We start from the raw sequence: 18,178 nt of genomic DNA on the forward strand, positions 1-18,178 counted from the left end.
AACAACTAAAGCAAAAACAAAACTGAGGTCCAGGGCCTGGTCAAAGGGCACCCAGTGAATTGCTGGCAGACCTGGAGCTGACGAGCCCAGGGCTCCCTGTTCATGAGAACACAGATGAAAATGCTCTCATTATGGTGCCTGGGCTGTGTCTTGTCTGAGAGAGGGAGTGTGGACTCCAGTTGGGTGGGGGTAGGGGCCAGGGAAGATAAAAGAAAGTGTGTGACCCTGTACAGTTTTTTCTCTGCAATGCTGCAGCAGTTGGCTTCTGGTTAATTCCAGAAGAGTTTTTGTGGGTTTGTTGGTTTGTTTGTTTGTTTGTTTGTTTAAAGCATTACTACATGTCCCAGATTAGGGAAGAGGGAAAAAGAGCTGAATCCAAAGGTAACACAGACACACAGGTAATCAGATGTTTGCCATCTTTTGAAAACAATCTAAAACCAAATGGCAAGAGAAACTCAAATTACAACTTACGTGGGTCTTCCCAGCTGTTAGGCTATAGGACTTCTGCGATAAACTAGTGCCAAGTGGGTAGAAAATCTTCCCTTGGTGAAGCCTGGGTCTTGGTGAGGAGAGGTCTCTCCTGGAGGCAGAGGGCTTTGGGGGCCGTCTCATGGTGCTCCACAGCTGCCAAGGTGAGACGCCTGCTGGTGGGGCCATCCCCAAGTGCCCAGAGACTCTGAAAGCCATGGAAGCCAAGATGTGTGCTGGAACCTCCTCCGGTTTCCAACCAAATGTCAGAAAAATTAAGGGAAAAAAATCTCTACAGCAATTCAAGAGGCCATTTCCTAAAGATGTGGCTCCAGGGCTGTGCTGGGGAAAGCAGTGACGATCTCTCCCTTCCCACCAAAGCCCGAGCTTTCTCCCTGGTCTCCATTCTAAAGAGCAGGCCTTGTCCTCTTCACCCCAGGCCAGCTCTGGGCTTTACTCAGCCTTTAGCCCAACACCAACCTCCATTACTCCTCGACCCTTTGCTGAGGCCTCCGCCGCTTCCCTGTGCCACTGGAGCTTGTAGGGTGTGGAGATGGGCAGAGGCGCATGACACCCACGCCCAGAGGGGTGGTGGTTGCACAACAGTGTCAATGCACTAAATGCCACGGAACTGTACACCTTAAAATGGTTACTTTTATGTTATGTGAATTTCACCTTAATTAAAAACAAAAACCGAGCTGCCCTGGGAGCTCTTTGGGGGTGGGGAGGGAAGCGGGGCCTCGTGGAAGCTGTGAGGCTAGAGCCCCCTTGCCGGGAGTGGCAGTGAAGGACAATGGGGAGGGCGGTCTGGGCCTGACCCTCCTCCTCCAGGACCAGATGGGAACTGGGGCCAAGGAGAAAGGCCCAACTGGGGCAGCGCTGAAGAGAGGCGCTCAGTGAGAGCGACGAGGCCGCAGCCGCCGCTCATTTGCATCATAAGTGATTGGTTTTCCCTGCTCGGCCCTCATTAGGACACAATGGACAGTTGTTTGCTGGCGCAGCAGATCCATTTACCAAGGGAGGGAGGACACAGAGCAAGAGTGACCGATGGGCCATAGTAAGTTGCTGGGGGCGGGGGGGGGGCAATCCCTCCTCCTCTTCCCTGCTCCCCCCACCAACCCGCTGCCGCTGGGGCTCCTGTTCTCACATAGTGCGAAGGGACCCAGAGAGCAAATCAACCCCTCATTTTACAGATGAGGAGACTAAGATGCTAAGAGGGGATGAGACTCGCTAAGGTCAAACAGTGAGCATGGCGGAGCCAGGGCTTCTGGAATTTACCGTGTAGATTCCAGACTCTCACTCCAGGGCTCACTCCACTGCTTGCAGTACCTTCTCCATTCCCAGCTTGCGGCTCTGTATCTCTGTGGTCTAACCTTCTGTTCCAGGCCTTGGGTTCCATCACTTCTCTCTCCTGTGTCTATCTAATCTTTCTCTGTTCCTGCTCCTCTCTATCTTTACCCCCAGGTTTCTAGGCAGCCAGGATAATTACTAAACTTCTCATTCGCCCCTGCCCTAACGAGCGTGTGTCCGGCAGGAGAGGCAGCAATTTTGAAACTGTCCTGGTGTGTTTTAGGGATAGGTGGGGAGAAAACAAATATGTGTGGGGGCCTATTGTAAACCAGGCACTAAGACAGACACATGACACATTTTATCTCATTTCTTCCTTTCAGTCTTGCAAGATGGTGTTCTTGGAGACGGGAAAATGAGAGGCTCAGAGAGGTCGGGTAATTTGCACAAGAGCACCCAGCTGGCAGATGGCAGCTATCTGACTCAAAAATCACCTCACACCCTGGCACAGGGGCTAAGCAGGGTAAGGGCCCCCTGATTCCAGGCTCATGGGAGGTAACAACCTTGCTGAAGGAGGCCACTGCTTTGTTGCTCCCCTCTGGGCAGCACCTGCCTCCCCGCTCCCTACCTTCAGGCTCCCACCTTCCTCTGGGCCCCTTCTGCACGGTGGTGAAATCTCACAAATGCAAGCTTTTGCCCCTGGTGGGAGTGGGGGACTGGGCAGATAGCAGTCAAGAGGGAGAAACCTGACAGACCCAGACGGTGGCAGTCTCCCTCCTGCTGACGCCCCCTCCCACTTCCCTGTCCGCCCCTCCCCTTTGTGGCTCAAGCTTGCCAGCCACTGCCTCTGTCTCATTGTGCTATGGGGGAAGGGGAGAGTCAGTGAGTGGGTGTCTGTGTGCATGAACATAAGGCCTCTGGGTTCATTCTGACACTGAATGAAAAACTCACCAATTATTCGTCCAATCTCATTAATATGCAGACAGACATCTGTTATTTAGGAGTCAACAGCAGAGGCATTTTCTTGGGGGGGAGGGGCACTTATGTACGTGGCCCTCTTGTCTCTTTGGCTGCTGGCAGGGGTAGCTGCTTGGGAATCACCCCACATGCCTGGACCTGGTGCCTCCCCTCTCTCTGACCCTCACCCCCAGCCTTGAGGAGAGGGAGTAGGGGATTGGCTAGAAATGGAGAGAGACCTGGGAACCCAGCTGAAAGGGGGAAAGGGGGGAGAGGGGCTGCACTGTGTAGAAGAAACTCCTTTGTTGGCAGAGACGCAGGGGGGGACACTCAGAAGAGCTGAACCCCTTTCCTGGGGAAGAGAGAGTAGTGTAGGGGACAGCTGTACCAGGACTGCCTGCCACGGTCCTGGTGTCCACCGGGAGCCTGCGGGACATGACCCCTTCCCCCCACCTCCCTCAGCCTGCAGGACCAGTCTGCGTGTATCTGGAGTGGGGTCACTATGGCAACCTGGTGCCCTCACCCAGACTTCAGAAAAGGTAATGGGGGGAGTTCAGAAAAATGGGGACCAAAGGACGTCCCTTGGAGGAGTCACTAGACCTCTCTCTCTAGCCCTCAGGATAGGTATGGGGACGAGACACCTGACCTGCCCCGTCCTGTGTTCTGGCCCTCCTCCAGTCTGAATCCCAGCACAAGAGGCCCTCTCCAAGAAGCCTTTCCTTATTCCATCAGGCCCAGTTCAGAGGCGCTCAAGCCTGGATGTGCAAGTTGTAAGAATAAAGGTGGGTATCAGTTCAGCCCCTTTAAAGGGTCAGACAGCTTCTCTACATCCTTTCTCCTCTCTGAATCCTCCTCAGCAACACAGTGAGGCAGACGTGGCAATCAGCTCCCTTTTCCAAGGGTGAAAACTGAGGTTCAGACGCCTGCAGGGCCTCACTAAAGGCTCCCCAGGGAGGAAGCAGCAGAGCTAGGACCCAGGCCCTCGGACCTCTGCCTCCAAATATCAAGCGCTTTTCATGACTGTCCCTCCTGGAAAGGCTGGGCGTCATAAGGGGATGACGACCCTCCGGTCAGCTGAAGCATTTCAGGTGTTAGACCGAGTCCCCGCCTTCCCCCTCCTCCCTCCAGGGCCGGCTGATTGCTGAGGTTAAGAAACACTGGCAGCATCACAATGTGATCAGTTGTTTATTTCATTAAATGATTAACGAGGCTACATTGTTTCCCAAAGGGGTGTCCAATTTGTGGGGGAAGCAGCTGCAGAGGAGGAAGCTGGGTCTGACTCCTGCATCTGGGGTGGGGGGAAGGTCCCCTCCTTCCAGCCTGCAGGGGCCTTTGAGGATCTAGGAACAGCCCCCATTCCCTCCTCTCACCCTTTGGGCTCCTCAGCCCAGAGGCACAGCCCCCTCTGTGGAAATAAAACGTCTGGCAACCCAGACCTGCAGAGGGGACCAAAACCTGTTCCTGGTGGTAGTGGAAATGTATTAAACTTTAGGGGTTCCTCCAGCTGATTTATCTTCCTAATTATGTTTGTTTTAGGCAAATATTGAAATGTGTTTGCATTCCCTGAGCATGGCAGGAGAGGGAGGTTGGCAGAAGAGAGGGGGTGCAAACACTCCGTACTTTGAGCCTGGTTTGTACCAAAGTCCAAAGTGGAGATGAGAAGCCACAGACAAAAATCCCAAGACGACAGTGGTATGTCAGGCCCCTGTGGGGGAAGGGTCAGGCCTCTGGGACCAGACTGAGGTCCGCCTAGCTGAGCCCCAGCGCTCCCCAGCACCCTCAAGCCAGGACTCAGTATCCTTGCAGAAGATCTTGGAGTCAGCCCCTAACCAGGTCTCAGTTTAAGAGGGTAGGGTGCCCGGTGCCCTTGAAGCTGTCCCAGAATCCTTGAAAAGGTTGGCTGAGATGGACCAGGACAGGGTCTTGGAGGAAGAGGGAGGATAAGGAGGGTTTGATGAGCCAGGAGTGGCTGGGGATTTCCTTTCCTCTCAAGACTGGGCCCTGGCATAGGGAAGGGAGAAGCTATTTTATTTGTTTATTTTTTGGCCACACTGCCTGGCATGCAGGATCTTAGTTAACCTGACCAGGGACTGAACCCGTGCCCCCTGCAGTGGAAGCGCAGAGTCTTAACCACTGAACCGCCAGGGAAGTCCCGAGGGAGAAGCTATTTTAAATGACACATCACAGAGCCAAGCCCCCTAGACGCCCTCCCTGCGCCCCCCACCCCACCCCCACCCCAGCCCCCCATCACCTCATCCGGATAACCATCTACCCAAAACCCAAATCTGGTCCCTTCATTCTCTGCTTGAAATCCCTCGTGCTGCCTCACACCCTCAGAGTGAAGCCCTGGTTCCTTTGTGGGCCCTGCAGCGGGCTCCCTGTACCTTCCCCTAGCCTTGTCTTCCGCCCTCCCTGCCATGGCAGCCCCAGTCGTGCCATGCTCTCCCTCATCTCCACGTGTTCGCACATGCTGTACCCTCTGCTCAGAGTGCCTGTCCTACCCCTTCCCTGCCTGGCAAACTCCTCTTCAACCCTCAAGGACCTGGCTCAGAGGATGGGCTTCTGAGGCTGTAAGGAGCTTCCACAACCAAGGAGCCATCACACCTGGGGTACCTCCCTTCCCCACCGGGCTGGCCTCCAGAGCACAGAGGCGGGTCCTTTCAGAATCCCAAGCCAGTGTCTGGCACACAGTTGGTGCTCAGTACACATTTGCTGAATGAATGAGGGAAAGATGGGCTGTGAATTAGGTGGGGATCCCAGCAGATGGGAGGGTAAGGTCTGTGTTCTCTCCCAGACTGTGTCTGAAGAACTGGCTGGGGCTGGGGGAGGGGAGAGCCACGGATGGATCCTGGGGGAGAATGTCACCGAAAAGAGGCCAGTGGGATCAGAGCCAGGGAGGGAATACAGGACAATGTGAAACCAGACTCCGGAGAAAACAGACCAGCACTGTCTTTCCTGACAACAAGTGCTCTGGCCGGCCCCTCCACCGTCTTTCCTTCTGTAGGGGGTTGGGGAGGTGTGACCCTCAACTCACACCTTGTGCTCCCTCCAAAATCATCCAGGAGCTCAGGATGGAAAGAGGGAGAGAGCCCCTGCCCCGGCCTCCAAGGAGGCCCCAGAATCAAACTACTGTTCCCTTGGGAAACCACTCTGTACAGGGTCACCCTGATATGGAGGCTTTTGATGCCCTCCCTACACCCACAGCTCCCAGGGCACCAGCAGGTTCCAAGCTGGGGCTGGACACGGTGAGCAAGGGGCCTGGACCACTTCAGCAGGACCCTTCCCACATTAGCCGGGGGCCCCAGTTGGGCTGAGTAATGAATTGCACATCAGTCCACTTTAAAACCCCCTAACGGCTTTAGGATTGTCTGGCTCATTAACTGACATGAATATTCCCAAGATCTCTCTCTCTCCCGCCTCTGGCTCCTAAAAGGACACTGCTGATCCAACCCATAGCTTTTTCCTCTGCGCCATCTGTGGGCGTCGACAGGGAAGTTCTTACTGAAGTCTAACTTTCCCTCCTGCTGCTAGAGACTGGTAGATTGGTTTTTTAGAAAGCAACAAAACTAAAGCCACAGTCGTTTTCCATGGACATGGGCTTTATTTGGGGACTCTTGGGGGAAGGGAGGGAGGGAGCTAAGACTGCTGGGTAAATCGGGGGAGAGGCTTCTCAACTTGCTTTTTAATTTAGTGCGTGTTGCCTGGAGGTTAGGACGAGTGAGAACAGCAGTAGCAGTGAGAGGAGAGGAAGAGGGAAGGTCAGAAAATGGACACTTTCCTTGGGGAAGGAAGCCAGGACCAGGATATGGGAACTGAAGGTGGGGAGGGAAGGCACCCTGCCTATACGGAGACTCAACCAAGGTCACTGCTTGATGCCAGCTTCCCCAACCCTCTGGCCCCATCCCAGCTCCCAGCCCAGATGCCTGTTCTGCTAGTTCCCTCAACTTGCCTTGGAGAGGAGCTGAATGAGCATGTGGGGAATGGCGGTACCCTTCTGCCTCCAGCTTCCCTGCCCAGGAGAACTGCTCACTCGCCCGCCCTGAAGTCCCAGCCAGAGTCAGGAGGTCAGGAGGCCGGGGGCCAGCAGGGGGACAACTGTGCCTTCACCTTCCCTCCTCGGTCTGCCCACGGGGCCCTTCACATGAGGTTGCAGCTCTTGGCTCTATCCTTGTGTATCTCGCCCTCGTTTCCGGTCCCATTCCCGTTTCCCCGGTCCGGCCGTCCCGCCAGCTGAGTAGATCGCTGAAGTCCCCGGCGTGAGTCAGTACGGCGCAGCTGCCTATGGCCCCGGCCGAGGGAGGCCACTGTGGCCACGTGGAAGACATCTCTGACGCTGCGCTCAGAGGACCGGGAGGAGCACTCCACGTAGGACACGGCCCCCACCTGCTTGGCCAGCACAGTGCCCTGGAAGGATGGAGTGAGTGGAGAGAGTTACAGGGCTTAGCCTGCAGCTCAGCAAGGGGCAGGGAAGCTGAGGGCAGGGGGGGGGTCAAGGGATCAGGTCAGAGGCCAGGGCAAGGGATTAGCCAGATTGGGTGTTTTCAAATCAGAGGCTGAGACGGGCAGAGGTGAGAGGTCTAGGCGGGGACTAGGTCAGAGATCAAGGGTCCCACCTGTTCATGTGTAACAGGGATAAGCCTCTGCTTGGACAGCTCCCTCAGTGTGGCCAGGTCGGTCCGCATGTCTAGTTTACAGCCAACCAGCACAACCTTGGCATTGGGGCAAAACTCCTGAGTCTCCCCTTGCCACTATTTGGAGGAAGAAAACAGAGTTAGGCAGGGGTAGAAAGCGGCACAGGGTGAATCCTTGCTCACAGCATGCAGAAACCATGCACCTCTCTGGGCTCTCCCATGTAAGTAAGCAAGGAGGTGAGAGTGGTGGGCTCGGGCTGAAAGCAGGAAGGGTGTGGGAGAAGGGAAGGGAGGAGAGGGCGGGGGGGGGCCCTGCTTCTACCTCAGTGGCCATGAAGGGTCTGCCACCCCCTTTCCCAAATTTGCTCCCGGGAACAGACCAATCCCGCCCTCCCTTCCCCTCACTGGGAACTGGGGCTGCCTTAGCTGACTCCTGTCCATTCACCATGGGCTTTTCTCATGGAGATAGGGGTCTGGAGAGGAGACCACAGGGCTTTCCTGAGCTCCAGCAGGAGCATTCCTATCCCCTCCATCTGGGGCTCCCACACCCAAGGAGATGGGGAGGGTGGACGAGAAGTCCCTTGAGTACTTCTCCCTGTTGTCCCCCATCTCCCCCAGATGCCATATCCAGCTCTGAGGACTGATTTCCAGGAAGTCAGGGGGGGGATTGGGAAGGGTGAGAGCTTCACACACACTCTCCCCGACGGCCATGCTCAGCTGAAATTCCCTCCTCCTGGGCCATGTGTTTTCTGGTCCCCCTCAGTCTAGCTGGCCTGCTTCCCTAGGCTCCCACCTTCTTGAGGACACTGTCCAGTGTTTCTGGTCGGCTAATGTCGAAGCAGATGAGCACAGCATCCGAATCAGGATAGGCCAGAGGCCGGACGTTATCGTAGTAAGAGGAACCTGAGAGAAGACAGGGAGGGAGGGGACAGACGAGGGCCCTGAGTGTGCGGAAGGCCTGGAAGGGAGTGGGAGACCTTAGCAATCCCGGTCAAGGGATTCTGAGCACAGAATGGGAAAGAGCAGGTATTAATACCCATCAAGGAGTCTGTGTTTCTCCAAGGAAGGGAGTAGACAGAGGGGAGGTTAGATGGCAGAAAACAGCTCTCCACTTCCCTAGGGGGTTCTCTAAAAGTAATCATCCATCATCTTTTCTGAGTCTTTGAGAAGCTCATGAAATCTCTCAACATTCTCACAAAATTTTGCATGTGCTTTCTGGGCTTTGACAGACATCTTCTAAAGCTCTCCAGGGGAGCCAAGTAAAAACTTAAAACAAAACAAAAAACCCCTCCCACCCTCCCGGGACTTGATCTCAGATTTCTCTAGTTCAGTCTAGAGAAGCAGTTTCCTGCCCCCGAAAGAAATTCTAAATGTCTTTCCTAAACCCAGCCCTATCTCCTAAGAAACATGTTCCAAAATAAAAGCCATTCCTTCCCAACTTTCCCAGGTATGCAGAATCGAGCTGAGGGGATGGGATACTGGGCTTTCTCCTTCAGGACAAGGTTTCTATGTGTCTCTGAAAGCTCTGCCTAGTTTTCCTGGCTTTAAGCAGAAAATTAATTTTCCTTCCTCCTAGAATAGGATGGATGGGCTGGGTTGACCTGGAGCCTAAGGATCTAGCCCAGGGAGGGAGCAGGGTGGGGGCCTTGGAAGTCAGGGTGACCCCGAGGGACTTGGCTACCTGAAGTGTCCCACATGTTGAGCTCAATGCGGCGCTTGTCGATCTCAAAGCTCGCGGTGTAGTTCTCAAACACGGTGGGGACATAACTCTGCAGACATGAATGGCTCAAGATGAGATCCTCCAGTGCTCACCCCAGACAAATGCCCTCCTCATTCCCACACGCCGCGCAGCCCAGCCCGAGGACACAAGTTGGTCCGGTGTCGGGCAAAGGGGAGATCCCGGGAGCGGCTGCCTCAGCGGAATCTCTGCTAGGCTCCCGGACCCCCTCCCGGTCCTTTCAGGCCCTAGTTCTTCCCCTCTCCAATGCCCAGGACCCCCGACATTCCCCTAGCGCCCCCTCCGGGATCCTCCGGTTCTCCCAAACCCCATTCATCTCACCCTGCTCCCACCCCAAACCTCTGCAGTCCTTTCAGAAACCCCAACGCTTTCCCCAGTCCTCCAAGCCCCTCTCTCTGATCCCTGGTTACCCCAGTACCCATTTCCGTCCGTCCCCCAGGCCCCAGTCACCCACCCCCGCGGCCTCAGCGCCCCCCTCCCAAGACGCCGGCTCCTCACCCCGGGGTAGGCGTCCTTGGCGAACACCTGCAGCAGCGCCGTCTTGCCGCACTCCGCGTCCCCCACCACCACGATCTTGCAGCGACCGCTCTGCCCCTCCATACTCCCGGCTACGCGCCGGCCCCCCGCGCAGCCCCCCTCCCGGGCTCCGCTGCCGCCTCCCCCGCTGCTGCAGCTGCAGCCGCTCGGGCCGCCGACACCGGCATCTCTCGGGCCCGCGCCGAGCCCCCGCCCGGGCCCGCGGCCCCCCCGGGCCCCGCCCCCAGCCCGGCGGCCGCGCCCCCGGCCCCGCCTCCCGCCCCGCACTGCCTGGGGGCGGGGCCCAGAGGAGCGGGGCGGAGCCCCGGGGAAACAGAGGCCCAGGAGAAGGGTTCTAGCGCGCGGGTGTGGTCTAATGGGCCCCTTTGGGTTTGGGACGTGCTGAACCGGGTTATTTGACTGAGTTGACTTCCTTAGGGATGGGGGAGGGGCAGAGTTCGGGGAAAGTTCTGAGGGGTAGGGTGGGAGCTGCACAAGCGCGAGGCTTGGGCCTTCTGCGTACCACGTGTGAACGCCGGTGTGCTAGTGCGGACACGCGCGGGGGAAGCCATCCACTTTCTGAACAGAAGGGGGCGCGAGAAGGTAGGGGGAAAAAGGGCGTCTTTTTGGTACGGTCTTCCTCCCCCACTCTAAAGTCCCGGCAGGGAGTCTTGGGGATGTATAGGCAAGGACTCCAATACACCCACCCGGACAATGGTGACGCCCTGGCTTTCCGTTCCCATGGCAACGGACGGCCTGGCCTGGGGCTGCGGTGATTTAACCGCGGGCCCGGGCGAGCAGGGAAGCAAGGACTGAGTTTCTCCAGCCAAGCGCAGGGTGGAAAGTTTTGGGGAAGCTGCGTCCTCTGGTGGATGCTTCGGGGAGACGGAGACCGGGACAAAGAAGAGGAAGATAGAACTGCCCAGGGTGACAGCCGTGCTGGAGCCGGAAACAAGCTCTAAAGTCATTTCAGGCTTGATTCGGAGTCTAACAATAATCAAACCTCTGTTTTGCATTTGCATGGCATCTTTTACCGTTTAAAAGCGCTTCTTTAAATAGAGGATACTCGATTTAATTTTATCTTTACCCTGTAAAGATTAACTAGAGCAAGCAACACCATCACCATTTTACAGAAAGGACAATTGAAGCACAGGGCTTTAACAAAGTCAGATGGCTCGGTCACCCTGCTCCAAGTTTGCCACTGCAAGCAAAGAATGGGTCTCATTTGGGTCGTGTCAGAGCCTGAGGAACGACTCGGTTGGGTTCCGCTCCACAGGTGGCTGGCTCCCCACATCTGATGTAAGCTCAGGTTTTGGGATCGTCCTTGTCCCTTAATATATTTTTAGCTTAATTATTATGAATAAGTAAGCAAATTAACTCGTAGTCTTCATGATCCCAAGAAGGACCTCGCGTGGGCCCGTACCCAATAAGCGCCTCCTCTCCACTTCTCGCGCTCGCACCGCACCTGCACGGTGTCCCTGGCCCTTTAAGTCCGCGCTCGAGGCCCCGCCCCCGTCCCGGCGCCCCACCCCGCCCGCTGCGAGCCCGCAGCCTTAGCAAGTCCTGACTCGCGCCCCGCCTTCCCCAGCGGTGCACTCTCGGTCCAGCTGTGCGCGCACGTCGAGCGTCCCAGCCATGTCCGCCGAGAGAGAGGTAGCCGAGGCGGCCACCGTGGTGGCGGCGGCCGAGGCAGGGGCTGGAGAAGATGCCTCTTCGCAGCTCCCGAAGGCGGAGGCAGCCGGCGACGCCCAGCCACCCGCGGCCTCCGAGGGGCCCGTCGCCCCTTCGCCGCCGCCGCTGCGCTACCTGGTGCTCACCGGCTTCGGTGGCTACGACAAGGTGAAGTTGCAGACCCGGCCGGCCGCTCCCCCGGCCCCCGGGACCGGCCAGCTGACGCTGTGCGTCAAGGCCTGCGGGCTCAACTTCGCCGACCTTATGGCCCGGCAGGGGCTGTACGACCGGCTGCCGCCGCTGCCTCTCACTCCAGGCATGGAGGGCGCGGGCGTGGTGATCGCTGTGGGAGAGGGAGTTAACGACCGCAAGGTGAGCGGGCCAGTGCAAGGCAGGGCAGGGAGAGGCTGCGCGGGCCACGGGGCAGTGGGGCACGAGTGGGCGGGCGCCATAGGTGTGGCAGAGCGGGGGGAAACTGGCGTGAACCCGGGTAGACGGGCATGGAAGACGTAGGAAAGGAGCCTGTGCTCTGAGGCTCCTGGAGAACTGGATTTATATTTGGGGGTGGGAAGTTGAGATGAAGTAATTGCCCCCTCCGCAAACATTTTAATTGTGGCCGCCGCCCCGAAACGGTGCTGGTGCTGGGTGGGTGGGGAAACAATAAGGAGCCTCTGCGCATGCGCACAATGACCTTTACGGCCCCCTCCCACCACCCGTGAAACTTATCCTGTACCCCTGCCCACTAAACACTCCGCGGGTAATTGTGGTCTGTGACTCTGAGTGACGGTCGGTACCTTTTTCCCGCGAGGGAGCCTGAAGAGCTATGTAGTTGGGGTTGGGTGGGGGCACGGGGCCGTGCCAGAGCCCTAGTCACATGCAGCCCCGTGGTCTGTGGGGGTGTGAGGCGGCCCCTCCCAGAGCTGGGCCTTAGAGACAGGCACGCCCATCATGGAGGAGAGGGAGTCTGCCACCCCTTCCTCCCGCGCACCGGCCTTATACTGCCAGTCTGATCGGGGGCTGGGGTGGGGGTGGGAGTGGGGACGGGGTGGGGTGGGGTGGGGGGCGAGATTGGGTGTCTGGATCTTTGTCTTGGGCTCTCTGTCTCCCGTGACTGCACTGTCTCCTCCTCCGGTGACTCAGCCAGCGGACCACGACCCCGGGCTGCCCTTGGGAACTTTGGGCGGAACCCACCTCTGTCTTCTCGTAGAGGACCCTCTACTCAGAAACCGGGCCGGTGCCCATTTGGACTGGGGAGGGGGGTGTGGCACCGTGAGCAGGTTGGCCCAGCTCTGCCGGTCTGTGACTCCTTTTTGTTTATCATTAATCTTGGCGACAGCCCCAGGCACCGGAGAGTTTCAAATGGCCAACTTTTTGAGAGATTTGGGGTGAGGCCTTTGCACGTCATTTGTTTAGGGGTTTCTCTTCAAATCTGGCCCCTGCAAGAGAGACTCATCAAATGCAGACTTTCTTCTTGCCAGACCTGCGGGTCCCAGAGCTCAGAGCTGGAATTTTTGGATTTATTGTACAGGCATACGTCTCCTTCCTCCTTAAAGGGCTTCTCCGTGGAATCAGCTCTGGCCCCACCCTTTCCACTGACTTCTAAATAATCCTACTCTAAGAAGGTGCTAAGAAGAATTTTTTTTTTTTTTTTTTTTTTGGTGGGGGGAGTAATAGTTCATGTTACTGCTGAAGGCCAACCACCTAACCTCTTCTCCCCACACTTTCCGCTTCGTAAATACAGGATATCCTGTCCAGGGTAAGAATATGATGTAAGAGGCTGGATTCGGAGGGGAGAGCCCCCCCTCCCTCCTGATATCTGGGCTGGGGAAGGGTCATGGGCCTGCCCTGTAATGGGCTGAGGGGTGAGCATTAGCCTGGGTAAGTGGACCTTGTTCTGGGCCAAATCTGCGACTGGCCACCACCTGGACTGACCACTACACTTTCCCCAGCTCTCCTGGGTTATTTCTGAGTCCGCTAGTCCTGAGTCCTGGGGTGGGATGCTTCCATTCCTCAGACCTCATCTCAGGCCAGTGCTTGCAGAGAAAGGTCCTACTCTGCCCTCAGTACTCCTCCTCAGTGGAGTGTGGACATGAAAAAGGATATGTGTGGGAGTCCCATCCCCCTGCCCCATGGATCCCAAGTCTCGTTAATGTACATAATTCCCATCATTCCTGGCAGGGACCAAGACAGACTCGGATTGTCCTAGAACAGCACCCACACCTCCCTCTCCATGCTCTTCAGAGGACCATGAGAGGCCTTCCTCTGGAGACTGCCCCCTTTCCCCTGTCCTCCCCTTGACCCCAGTTGTTAAACTGGAGGGGAAGGTTCTGTTTCCTTTGCTGCCTTTCCCTCCTGCAAGGAGGCTCTTGTGCAGGTGGCTGAGGGTGTGGGGAAGGGGAGGGGGATGCCTTTTCCTGGTAGGTGGGATTGTGTGGCTCTCCTTGGCCATCACTCCTCCTCCCAGTCTCTGGGTGAAGCTTCTTTCTGAGCCCTCAGTGGCGGCTCAGATCCTTCTCCTGAGGTAACAGCCCTAACTGCTCAGAGACCTTTACCTGCGCTTCGGGATGGCCCTTACAGCATACGGCCCTCTTCCTTCAGTTAATGGATTGGTGACCTCCCCTCCTTGCTTCTGATATTGTCATCATTGTTGTCCTTATTAGTAGCTAACACTACGAAGTTCTTAGTATGTGTCAGACATTAGGCTAAAAACCACTGAATGGTTTTTTGCTACTTAATCCTCATTAATTGCCCTGTTTTACAGATAGGAAAACTGGGGCTCAAAAAGGTTAGATAATTTTTATTTGCCCAAGGTCATAGTGTCAGTAAACAGTGGAGCCCTTTTTTTTTTTTTTAAACCAAAGCAGTGTGGTCTCTTCACCAATATTTCATGCTGCCCTAACTGTAAGCTTCTTGCATTCAGGGATCTTACACAATAATAAAGTGTAAGATCTGTAAAACGGAGGTAAGGATAGTATCTTCCTCAGGGGGCTGACGTGAGGACTGAGTGTGTCTATGCAGAGCATTTACAGTAGGGCCTGGCCGTTGGCAAGCAGTCAATAACTGTCAGTTACTGATGACATTCTTCTTACTGTTGTTATTATTATAACCATTTTACCGCGAGTACTGCTGCTGCTTGTGCTATTTTACCTCATTGCCAGGAAGAGGGCCTTGTGCATAGTTAGGAGGTCATAGATTACCAGGGGTGAATGAACGAGTGAATGAATGATGCTCTGTTTCCATTCTTTTTTTTTTTCTTTTAAATTAAAATATAGTTGATCTATAATGTTGTGTTAGTTTCTGCTGTACAGCAAAGTGATTCAGTTTCTTTTTCCATTCTTCAAGGTAGGGGACCGGGTGATGGTGTTGATCCGGTCAGGCATGTGGCAGGAGGAGGTGACTGTGCCTTCGGCCCAGACCTTCCTAATGCCCGAGGCCATGACCTTTGAAGAAGCCGCTGCGTTGCTGGTCAATTATATCACAGCCTACATGGTCCTCTTTGACTTTGGCAACCTACGGCCTGGCCACAGCGTCTTGGTACACATGGCTGCAGGTGACAGGCACCCTCCATTTATCCCCTTTCTTTACCCCACCCAGATCTCCTTCCAGGCCTCTTCCCTGCTGCTTGTCTGGACTGTTGTCATGGCAACACTAGCTGCCTCGGCCTATGGTGCCCAGAGGCCTCTGCAGTGTTGTTGCCGTGGTAACATTCAGGCACCAGGTCCAGCCTGGTGTGCTATCCGTAGCAACGTGCCCTTGCCCAGCACCCCCTCCTTACCAGCCACCTTCCCCCCAATTCTCAATCTTGGAACTTAGACATGGGATGGTGGGAGAAAGCCTCAAGATGAGCCCAGGCAAAATGAAGGTGATGGGCTGGATCCTTGAGAGGTGAGAATGGAGAGTGGTGGCTGGACGACTCTACATCCCCTCCTTATGAAAGTGTCTTGCTTTAGGGGGTGTGGGTATGGCTGCTGTGCAGCTGTGCCATACAGTAGAGAATGTGACGGTGTTCGGAACGGCCTCAGCCAGCAAGCATGAGGTGCTGAAGGAGAGCGGGGTCACACACCCCATCGACTACCACACGACTGACTACGTAGAAGAGATCAAGAAGATCTCTCCCAAAGGTGGGGTCAGGGAGTGGGAAGGGGTAGGATGGCATGGGACAGGGAGGGGGGTCTCCAGATCTGTGGATCCTAATGCTGTTCCTGGGCCCCCTACTTTGTGACAGGAGTGGACATCGTCCTGGACCCTCTGGGTGGGTCAGATACGGCCAAGGGCTACAACCTCCTCAAACCCATGGGCAAAGTAGTCACTTACGGTGAGTTAGTGGGCCGGGGCTGGAGGGGGAGTTAGGGGAAGCAGGGTGGGGTCTGAGGGGTAGGATATAGGGGCCCGGGGCTTTTGAATGCAGAAGGGACAGAGACTCCGGTGCTCTGTAGGAAGCATCACGGTTAGGATGGTGCTGGATATTGCATTCGGATTGCTCCCTCCTGGGTGTAGCTGCTGTCCCTCTCGTTCATGAGTCATAGCAAATTCTGTTCTGTGTGTTCTTGTTTGGGGATTATTCCTGATGCAGTATCAACCAGTCTGCCTTCCTCTGTCCTACCTCCTGGGCTTCTTGGGAAAGTTGCATTTCCATTTTAAAAACTACTTCACACCAAAAACAAATACATAAAGCTTAGAGCAATCTTTGAGTCAGCTAGAGTCCATCTGGGCCAGGTAGCCAGCAGGTGGGAGGTTCTCCTACCACTCCCGGGTGCCGGTATGGATAATTGTAAGGGGCCCGCAGGGGGCAGATGAGCCTGGATCCAGACACACAGGGATGTGCCTGGCACCTGGATTCACAGGCTGTGTCTCCTCGTCCCTCAGGAATGGCCAACTTGCTAACGGGCCCCAAGCGGAACCTGATGGCCGTGGCGCGCACATGGTGGAATCAGTTCAGCGTGACAGCTCTGCAGCTGCTGCCGGCCAACCGAGCCGTGTGTGGCTTCCACCTGGGCTACCTGGAGGGCGAGGTGGAGCTGGTCAGCGGTGTGGTGACCCGCCTCGTGGCTCTGTACAACCAGGGCCACATCAAACCCCACATCGACTCCGTGTGGCCCTTCGAGAAGGTGAGTGTGATGGCCCTGCAGGGAAGGCCTGGTAGGACCCGTGAAGGCTGGGGTCCCTAGGGGAGGAGTCCCGGGAGGAGGAGGGCTGACTCCTTTAGGCCGGCTCCCTGGACGGGCCGAATGGCGCTGGGAGCAGAGTCTTGTCTTCCTCTCCAGGTGGCGGATGCCATGAGGCAGATGCAGGAGAAGAGGAACGTGGGCAAAGTCCTCCTGGTGCCTGGGCCGGAGAAGGAGAACTAGGCAGGGGGCTGGGAGACCCTCAGGGCCCGGGGAAGAGAGAAGCTGGGAAGCCACGTGCTGTTGGCCACCAGACCCTCGCGGTTCATCCTCCATCACAATGCGCTGCCCTCTTTCCCCCCAAGGTCGCTGCGGTGATGTCCTCTCCCCTGTCCTGTTCTTTCTCTTTAGTCAGGGCTTCCCCCTCCCCGCTTCCTGCCCTCTGAAGAGGTTGGGAAGTGACCACTTGGATGTCTGGGCCCTGCCAAGGGGACAGGGAGGGTCAGAGGGAGGCCGGCCGCTTCCTGCCCCCACCCTTTCCCCGGGCCTCGCTGTGCTGCTTTTGTGCCAAGGTTAGCCAATCCCTTCCCGTCCTGTTCCCTGTGCTTCCGCCTCCGCCTCGTCTCCCCTCCTGCCCCCGCCCCACACCTCCCCAAAGAATCGAAATGCCAGCTCAGGATATGGGGCCAATCTGTGTGAATCCAGCAATGTCCCTGTGTCGCCCTAGTGTCCCTTCAACCCGGGCCAGCCAGCGCCCACCTTGTTGTAAGGCCTCGTCCTCTTGTCCCCAATTTCTCGAGCACAATCGGCTTCTCCCACCTCCAGGGGTTCTGCCACTCTCCAGCAGGGGTGCCTCTTCCAGCAGGGGCGGGAGTCAGACCTGCTGCCCTGGGTCACCACGCTATGGGAGGGACACGGAGCCCCCTCCCCTTCACTGAGTTCTCTGGAGTTGTTCTCAGTGCCTTAGCAATGGAAAGCTTGTTCGTGTGTGTAGGGGTCCCTGCCCCACACCTCCTCCCCGCGTCCTCCCCAGTGCCTTCCTTGTTCTGCTGGAGCTGGGGTTTCGCTGCTCCCCAGTCCCATAGCACTGCCAAAAATCTGTGTGTGTGCCGGTGTCTGGGGGGCCAGCCCCTAGCCTCCGGGGGCCTGTGCCATGTCCTGTCTCTGGGGCTGTCATTCCTCTATGGTGGTTGAGGCGAAAGAGGCGGGGAAGCTTTCTCAGCCTTGCAGCTAAGTGTGGCACTTACCAGCCAGAGCTCTGAGAGGCAATGCCATCTGTCTCTTGTTCTGGGACCAAAGTAAACATCGAAGCACGTCCCCCATGTAGTCACGGAGGCCCACTGTCTCCTCAGAGCAGGGAGGCAGCTTTTCAGACTCAGCCCCAAACTTTGTTTACATGGGTGGGGAGATGGAACAGGGGGGTCAAAGCGGAGGTTTAGGACCTGGGCCACGGGAACCAAAGTGGGGACTTCCCGGGGCTAGGGGTGTAAGTCCCTCTGCCCTTGGATCTGGAATGAGGGCGGGTGATTGCCCAAGCCACTGCCATTGGGAGGTGGGGGGAGGGGCTCAGCCTCTTCATCATCTGAACGAGGCCTAAATGTGTGAAGTGCGATTTTCACTTTTGTGTACCCACCCCGTTACCGTTACCGAAGCTGCCTTTGTGTTTGTGTCAATAAAAAGCCAAACCCTGGGTCCTGGATGTTGCCTCTGAGAGTGGAGGGGCAGGGGAGCTTGTGGAAGGCCAGCGCTGCTAGTGGAAGGCTAGGGTTTCTCCCTCCCCCCAGCCTTCTCCCATGGCCTAATCG

At 56.5% G+C, this 18,178-nt stretch overlaps 2 protein-coding genes across 2 annotated transcripts; one reads left to right on the forward strand and one right to left on the reverse strand.

Annotated features, from left to right (window-relative positions):
* Positions 1 to 6,314: 6,314 nt before the first annotated feature.
* RND2 (Rho family GTPase 2) lies at positions 6,315 to 9,681 on the reverse strand (the record flags this gene model as incomplete). Its single annotated transcript, XM_081218956.1, has 5 exons — positions 6,315 to 7,116; positions 7,326 to 7,460; positions 8,137 to 8,246; positions 9,025 to 9,112; positions 9,580 to 9,681. The coding sequence occupies 5 exons, from the start codon at positions 9,679 to 9,681 to the stop codon at positions 6,850 to 6,852; spliced, it is 702 nt and encodes a 233-aa protein (XP_081075082.1). The 3' UTR covers positions 6,315 to 6,849.
* Positions 9,682 to 11,160: 1,479 nt separating this feature from the next.
* Positions 11,161 to 18,064, forward strand: VAT1 (vesicle amine transport 1). Its single transcript, XM_081220494.1, has 6 exons — positions 11,161 to 11,640; positions 14,611 to 14,818; positions 15,219 to 15,389; positions 15,494 to 15,583; positions 16,135 to 16,376; positions 16,533 to 18,064. Exons 1-6 carry the CDS (start codon positions 11,233 to 11,235, stop codon positions 16,614 to 16,616), a joined length of 1,203 nt encoding a protein of 400 aa, XP_081076620.1. The 5' UTR covers positions 11,161 to 11,232; the 3' UTR covers positions 16,617 to 18,064.
* Positions 18,065 to 18,178: the final 114 nt, after the last annotated feature.

Source organism: Mesoplodon bidens, assembly GCF_964165515.1.
Source record: "Mesoplodon bidens genome assembly, chromosome: 19".
Classification (NCBI taxonomy): domain Eukaryota; kingdom Metazoa; phylum Chordata; class Mammalia; order Artiodactyla; family Ziphiidae; genus Mesoplodon; species Mesoplodon bidens.

Excerpts from the sequence above, each read along its gene's own strand:
- VAT1 (XM_081220494.1), top strand. The coding sequence starts at position 11,233 with ATGTCCGCCGAGAGAGAGGTAGCCGAGGCGGCCACCGTGGTGGCGGCG. Across the intron at positions 11,641-14,610 it reads AGGGAGTTAACGACCGCAAG|GTAGGGGACCGGGTGATGGT; the intron begins GTGAGCGGGCCA and ends CCATTCTTCAAG. Across the intron at positions 15,390-15,493 it reads CAAGAAGATCTCTCCCAAAG|GAGTGGACATCGTCCTGGAC; the intron begins GTGGGGTCAGGG and ends ACTTTGTGACAG.